Consider the following 8,034-nt stretch of genomic DNA (forward strand, 5'->3'; position numbering starts at 1 on the left):
GTAAATAATAATAAAGTTATGAAGTACTAATACCTAAAAGTTACTTGTAATAGCTCCCTGTAACATAGAGGGTCATATGTGGATCATGTTGTACTGGTACTCATGTTAAGATTTCAAATAACTTGTTATTAGTACGCAAGGGACTAATTACGAAAAATTAGAAGATAATAAAGGCGCATTTTCTGTTGATTATTTTGTTTGATTATACGTTCTTATCATTTTTTCTTCTTTTTTATGTTCGTTAGTTTTCTATTTACATTATTTTTTTTTTGAAAAAAAGCTAAAATTTATGATTTACGAAAAAAAAGCATTTTTTACTGGTTTTGTTTAGTCTCTATAATCACCCTTCATAATCAGATTTTACGAAACAGTGAAAGAAAAACTACAGGAACTGGTTTTGTCCCTATAAAATAGAGAATATTCCATGCCTTTGTGCAGATCCAATCCAACCAAAGTAATAGCATAGTCAACCAACTCCAAATAGAGGAGTTGACCACCACTGTATACAGTGGAACGGGAGGTCAAGGGTTCAAACCTTGTCTTCTATCAATGTGCTTCACTATGAGGAGTGTTCTAAATCCATGCGGGTGAGTGGTGCATCCGTTTGGTCAGATGGTGGTTAACTCTCCATTAGCTTCCTCCGACTCATTCAGTCATTTGGCCCATTCCCTAGAGTCGCTTCCTTACAGTAAGTCCCCCGTTAAGAATAGGTCTAGGATAGACTAGGCTAACATATGCCATGCCGCTAATGTGAAAAAAAAAGAAAAAAAAGGTAATAGCATAGTCTATACGGTAAATGTACATATTATTTACTCCCCATCTAGTCTGCCTATTGACATCACATTTGAAGATCCCCAACTGAGGAGGAGGAAGAAGAAGCCCTCTAAAAAGTTCACAAACTTGCAGGCTCCCAGGTACTTTAATATTCTCCCAACCAGTTTAAATTTCTTCTTGATTCATTGATTGCTCACACATTTATTAATTCTGACGATAATTATAGGGGGAAAAAAGCTGACTTTTTTGAAATGGTAAAGTTTTGTGCGCAACTGTTCTTTAACCTTGAAGTAAATCTTGATTTGCAATTTGGGATTCCAATAATTAGTAGTATAATGGATTGTCTTGGTTTGTTTCAAGTATATAAAAGTTTTATCTTTGAAGATTTGATTGCTAATGTTTTCTTAGCTAATAGGAAGTATTGTTTCTGTAGTTAAGAATGCCAGCTCAAAGAAAACCTGAGGAAATTGTCCCAACACTACTGGATCGTCTGAAAAATGCTAGGGATGCATTAGGACCCATCCATAAGAAAGATGAGAAAATAGTTTCGGTATTCAAAGAAATTGAGACTGAACTTGACAAGATGAAAGATTGGGAAGGGGAACTCATAAAACGGTTCAGAACTTTGGTGCAAGACATCGATAAAGACATTGAGACTGAACTTGAAAAGATGAAAGATTGGGAAGGGGAACTCATGAAACGGTTCAGAACTTTGGTTCATGACATCGATAATGATTTTTGGTTTGATAGATTGAAGCATGGCAACGCCGATGATATTCTTAATGGATTGGAGCTCATCAGAAAGAGTATTGCATCTGTAAAACAGCTCTTTCCGGCGGAAGAAAGTCAGGTGACAGAAATAAGACGTTCGATGCCTTTTACTGGGAAGGATCAGACAACGTCTGAAGATCAGGCTGTAGGGAAGGATCAGACAATGTCTGAAGAGTGGTCGAGACTTGATGTGGAGAAAAAAATTTATGGTAGCGAAGCAATATCAGATTTTCGGAAAAGTTTTGACTGTCTGGGGAGCAATCAACTGAAAGTATGCTCCTTGTGCCTTTCAATTTTCCCAGAGAATAGCAGCATAAAGAAGAGACCCCTTATTTACTGGTGGATAGGAATGGGTATGGTCACTAAAACCTCAGAAAAGACTGCAGAGAAGGTTGGAGAAGATGTCTTTGAACAATTGATAAATGAAAGCTTCATAATCCCCAAATTTGTGAATCCTTATTCCAGTATAAACAGTTTTATCGTGCACCCTTGGATTCGAAGAATGCTGATCTCGGTTGCCAAAGGACTTCACTTTTTAAATTTTAATCCCTCAGGGATGCCTAGCAATGGTCATCATCATGCATTCTTATTTGCGGATCTTCGTGATCCATACAGTGCAATGACTGACAATACTCTTACGGTTTTCAATGTGAATTGTCAATATCTTAGATTTAAACCTGACTGGCTCTCGAGGTTGAATAGGGTTGAGGTTCTTCAGTTGGGCCGGTGGCAAAACTCTGTCGAGCATCATATTGAAGTGGAAAATGAAGATTTCATAGTTGAGTCAAAGAAGAAAAAGAAAGTGCAATATGAAGTCTCTTTGAATGGTTTGGGAAGTCAGACATCCCTAAGATATCTAAGCCTCAGAGGCGTTTCTAGATTGACTAACCTACCTCGTTCTGTGCTTAAACTAATAAGCCTTGAGATTCTTGATTTATGTGCATGTCACAGTCTAGAGAAACTGCCTTCTGATATATCAGCACTGAGAAATCTTACTCACTTGGATGTGTCTGAGTGTTACCTGCTCGAAAGCATGCCAGATGGTATTCATAAGCTCTCTGCACTCCAAGTACTAAAGGGTTTTGTGATAGGAAGTGTTGGAAGAAATCCGTGCAAGCTAAGTCAACTTGCCCAGTTAGGAAGTTTAAGGAAATTAAGCATACGAATTGGGAATGAAGCTGTAGGAAAAAGGGAGTTTTCAAACTTGAAGGACTTTAAAGCCCTGGAAATTCTGGTAATATCATGTGGAGCACATACAGAAGATGCTCTAAAGACCATCTCAGTCCCACCGAAACTTAAGAAATTGGACCTCTGGTGCATCCCTTTGCAAGATATGCCTGATTGGCTAGAGCCTGGTGCATTACAATATTTGGAAAAATTATACATCAGGGGAGGTGAACTCAAAAGCTTAAAGAACCAAGGTGAACAAACGAACCAAGGTGAACAAACGAACCAAGGTGAACAAACGAACCAAGGTGAACAAACGAACCAAGGTGAACAAACGAACCAAGGTGCACAAACCTGGAAAGTTAAAATTTTATGTTTGAAGTATCTGAAGCATTTGGAAGTTGATCTGTCAGAATTACAACGTATTTTTCCTAAGGCGGTGTACTTGGAGAAAATCAAATGCAACAAGAACAAGAAATATGAAGGTTCATATGATCCAGATATCATATGGAACAATGCGCTGCATGAGAAAGCAGCAAATACTTGAGTGAGTTTTGCTGCTACTGTTTCATTTACTATTCATTGTTAATTGCTCCTGATTTCTCCTATATTCCTTCAGTTCCCCTTTTTAAAGCAAGTTATATCACTCAAATTCTGAGAATCAATTGCTTATGCTGTTTCGGACCATGATTGAGTGTTCTAGTGTCATTTGGTAATACGTGTATCTCTTTTTATTTTCCCTACAATCCTTGTAAGATTTTTTGTTGTTAATATTTTGAGATTATTATTGCCAGAAGAAATAACTGAAATTTTCTTGTTAGTGCTGAAATCTCATGTTTTTAGTCTCAATTAAAATTTCTCTTCCTAACTCCACCTGTCAGAGCAAGGTACTTGTTTCAAAATTTAAGTAGCCTACCCTCAAAACTGATGAATAGTGGAAAGACATTATCTGAGGAAAAACATATATGAAATTACTTTTACTCTTATTTTGGCAAGACAAAGTTAATCTAACCTGCATGGTCCCAGGAGTAGGAGAAAGAGAAAGTGCTGCTAGGAGTTAAGTGCTGCTTGGATAACTCCTTCTGCTTTAAATTTGAAATGTGAAAAAAGGATATTCATGAGGTTTCAGCATGCCTCTTTGATCCAAGCAATCTTAAGTGCAGGTTGAAAGTAAAAACAGGATGAAGTAGAGTGAAACAAAGAACCAATGAATCATTTAGTGCTCATATTTGCGATTGAAATACTTTTCTTGTTGTGGGAAAATTGGATTATTGTCTTTTGTATTTAAGGATAGTTTTTCTCGTCCATGAAATCAACATAGTGCTGCGTGCTGTCCATGTCTTTACATTTTATAGATGCAATATCATGAGATAAGCTCTCCAATGGTGCCTTCCAGCTTATGATGGGCATTTCCATCCTTTTCTTACACTCACTTGCCCCAAACTATACTATTGAGTATCATTTATAGCATATTCTAGACCCTTTTCAGTTTCCATTCCTCTCATGATAGCCAACTGATTGACCTTCTCTCCTCTTGATTAGATTAATTAGGAAACTGAACTAAAAGTCTTAATTGAAGAAACAGCAATTGCATCTTTGTTTGGTCGCATAAAGGGGTCAATGGCCAAATTCCCAATGAAGCTAGTCAGTCATCTTCAACAATTATCATGAATCAGGCCTCAGAAACCTGAGCTATATTCTTCAGAGTGCTGCCTAGCCTGTGAATTTCTTTGGCGACTTAGATCAAAGAGATTTTGGCTGTAATTATTTGCTCGAGTGTCTAAAACATATGCAGTTTTTTCTTCACTACATTACAATGCTGTTTATTTTATTTTTATTGAGTGCCACAACTTTGTGAGAATTAAAAAGGAAATTACTAGAGGACCAATAATCTTATAGAGCCATATGCAGGCATCTTTATCAATTCTATGCATTAAATCAGTTGGAGTACCTGGTAAGTAAACTCTGGCATTAAATAATAATGTCTCTCTTGAAAAGCTATTATTATCACTGTGTACTTAATACAGAGATGGGAAAAGAGCTGACTTTTTTACAGTTGTAACAGTTCCACAACCTAAGCGTGAAAAACAAGTAGAAAAAGAGAATTGTGAATTTGCAATTGTTTATAAGACTATTGAGCCTCTCCTGTCACAAGATGTAGGATTGGATTAGGTTTGTTGATAGACATGACATACATAATAGGCCAACCATCTGACATGTCAAAATCCAAGTTCAGCCAGAAAGAAAATTGATAGGGAGAAACATCTCGAGAAAGTCCACCAAAAAGTCCAATATGTAAGTCAGGAATTCAACTCTCACCCGAAAGCTTAAGTCATTAGGTCTCAGACCCTTATTTATACATTAATCATTCTTTCTCCATTTCTCGGACCAATGTAGGACATAACCCTTTTCTCATCAATCTAACAAATTTTCTTGTTAGGATCCAAAAGCTGAATAAATAACTATTGACATATCAAGTATACAACAATTTAATGAGGAACAAGTCACAAACATGAAAGATAAACGATACACAATATTTAACGTGGTTCGACTCCCCATTGAGCTTACGTCCACGGAGAGAAATTCGTTCTTTATTATGAAAGGAGAATACAATTTGAATCCAAGTTCAACTCTTGTATACCATCTCTCATCTCTCAAGGACCCTTTCTCACCATCCATGTATAAGGCTACAGGTTGCCTCTTGTGTGCCCTTGTGTGTGTCCCTTGTAGTATGCCAACCCACCTATTTATAGGGAATATTATTGAGTCAAAAACTCAAATAACAACAGGAAGCCAATACTAATTTTTAAACTTATACAGAATAGAAAATAACTTCCAAAGTAAGTATTTAAGAAATTAGATAGTTTATCAGCAACTTTTTTGGTCTGGTGAGGAAAGAAAGTACTATGGAGCTAAACTTGGTCTGACATCTGTTAACCAGTGAGCAATGTAGCCTAAGACTGAATAAACTTGACCTTTGGATTATAATTTCTCGCCCACGAGCAAGGGGGCTTGGGACTCATAAAACTGACCTCTGGAAATGGAATATCTGTGCATAAAAGGATAGCTGATTCGGTGGGGAATGTTGGTACGCTAAATATACAAAACAAAAGCTAGCTTTTATAGCTTCCTTTTAGCATCTGTTGATTCTTATCTAATGCTTTGGCTTTTTGCTGTCAATGATTCCCCATTTTGTGTGTGAGTGAGTGAACGTTTGCCTATGTTGTAGGCCTCAAACTGCTCCAGTCTCTCCATGCGCCAAGTATTTGCATGGTGTAGGGATTGATCTTGTTCATGGGTTGCTCCCATGGGTGACTCAGATCAGGAGAAAAAGCTTTATGTTTTATGGATCCATTTTCCGGGCTTTTCAATTTTCCTTTTGCATTAGAATTCCTTTACTGTTGCAGGCTCCTGGAAGTTAACCAATTCTGGAAGTGAATGCAATTGCAGCTGCCAAACCTGCCTTGTAGTTTGGAATAAGGTATTTACTAAAAAGTATGAGGCCTGATGTATCTGTGTATTTGCATTGGGTTTGTTTGGATAGGGTATTATTTGAAATAATTACTATAGCAATTTTTGTGATGTAATGTATGTGAGATAAAAAGATGGTTGAAAATATAAAAAGGTGAATTGAAAAATGTGTTTATGATGTAAGCGAAATATTATTTTGGATAAGTTCACTATTCAAACAAACCTATTATTTGCCTCAGACAATGTGAAATTTGACATTTATCAATCATCTTGGTCAGACTCGCATCACAAACTTTTGGTGACTTTGTCTAATATTCTGATATCTAGACGGCAGAGGCACTTAAGTGGTTAGCGTCTCGTATAAATAAAGTTGTTGATTGAATTTCCTTTGTTTTTCCTTTTGTTTCCTACTATTTGTATAGTATTTAATGCAAGAAAACTAAACAGTTAGTCTATATTGTTATGAAACTAATAAAATAAATTACCAAAAGTAGGGATTGGAACAGTAGAGTGAGAAGCGAAGAGAGAGAGGAATTATAGTATTATTATCTTCACTGATCAAAGTACTTTCAGGTTATAAAGGAAGTAGAATTCATTCCTATATATAGGTGATCAAAGATTAATGGTACATGAACCCTATTAAATACTAATACATGAATTTAGTACTTTAAGTACATTCATAAATGGGTTCATCCAATGTACCAATGAACTCAAGGAGAATACATGTATCTATCATCTTGAGAATACAAACGAACATCCACATCTTATCATTATTTCATAACACTCCCCCTTGGATATCTATTACACAAAGAATATGCCTCGTTAAAACCTTATTAGGGAAAAATCCAGTGGAATAAAAACGCTAGTAAAGGAAAAAAAGGTATACTATTCTTGTGTAATAAATTCTCCTCCTGATGCACACATTATGTGAGATCTTTTAGCCGACGCATCCCAATATTCTTCACCAGTTTTCCAAATGTAGCAGTCGGCAACGCCTTGGTAAACAAATCGGTCAAATTATTATTCGATTGGATTTGTAGCACATCAATCTCACCATTTTTCTGTAAATCATGAGTAAAGAAGAATTTCGATAAAATGTGTTTCGTCCTATCTCCTTTAATATATCCTCCTTTTAATTGAGCTATACAAGCTACATTATCTTCATATAAAATTATTGGAGGATTTTTCTTCTCGGAGGATAACCTACAACTCTTCCGGATGTAGTGGATTATTGATCTTAGCCAAACGCGTTCTCGATTGACCTCATGAAGTGCTATTATTTCAGCATGATTTGATGAAGTGACAATTAAGGATTGTTTTGTAGAACGCCAAGAAATGACTATTCCGCCACAAGTAAAGAGATAGCCAGTCTGAGATCGTGCTTTATATTGGTCAGATAAATACACAGCATCAGCATATCCAAGTAATTCAGGTTTAGATTTATTTGAATAAAACAAACCAAGATCAATTGTTCATTGGAGATAGCGAAAAATGTGTTTAATACTATTCCAATGTCGTTTTGTAGGTGAGAAACTAAATCTTGCTAATAAATTTACAACAAATGATATATCTTGTAAGACCCCGATTAGTCCTTAATTTTGATATTATTTGAATAAGGAATATTAGCGTTATTTTTTTTTGCTATAAAACCTGGTTTTAAGGTTGGTGGTAATTCTTTAAAATGTTATTTTGCCTAAATAATTTGAAAATCCTAATTTGGATTATTACTAAAACCTTTAGTATTACAATCCATTAGAAACCCTAAGTTGGATTTAAAGTTTTTTATTTTGCCCATGTTAAAAAGTGTGTTGTTGAGTTGCTTTTATGTGGAATAAGGGATGATTAAGAATG

At 35.8% G+C, this 8,034-nt stretch overlaps 1 protein-coding gene across 4 annotated transcripts; it reads left to right on the forward strand.

The window, feature by feature from the left end:
- The first annotated feature begins 377 nt into the window (after positions 1-377).
- Positions 378-6,246, forward strand: LOC113764625 (disease resistance RPP13-like protein 4). 4 transcript variants are annotated; one of them, XM_027308586.1, is made up of 5 exons: positions 378-454; positions 773-914; positions 1,208-3,056; positions 3,126-3,259; positions 5,942-6,246. In XM_027308586.1, exons 3-4 carry the CDS (start codon positions 1,214-1,216, stop codon positions 3,257-3,259), a joined length of 1,977 nt encoding a protein of 658 aa, XP_027164387.1. In that variant the 5' UTR covers positions 378-454; positions 773-914; positions 1,208-1,213; the 3' UTR covers positions 5,942-6,246. The 4 variants fall into 4 exon arrangements, with proteins under 4 accessions (XP_027164387.1, XP_027164383.1, XP_027164385.1 ...); XM_027308582.1 differs by having other exon boundaries at positions 1,208-3,259; XM_027308584.1 differs by having other exon boundaries at positions 1,208-3,259; positions 6,120-6,246.
- Positions 6,247-8,034: the final 1,788 nt, after the last annotated feature.

Source organism: Coffea eugenioides, chromosome 3, assembly GCF_003713205.1.
Source record: "Coffea eugenioides isolate CCC68of chromosome 3, Ceug_1.0, whole genome shotgun sequence".
NCBI lineage: Eukaryota > Viridiplantae > Streptophyta > Magnoliopsida > Gentianales > Rubiaceae > Coffea > Coffea eugenioides.

Excerpts from the sequence above, each read along its gene's own strand:
- LOC113764625 (XM_027308582.1), top strand. The coding sequence starts at position 1,214 with ATGCCAGCTCAAAGAAAACCTGAGGAAATTGTCCCAACACTACTGGAT.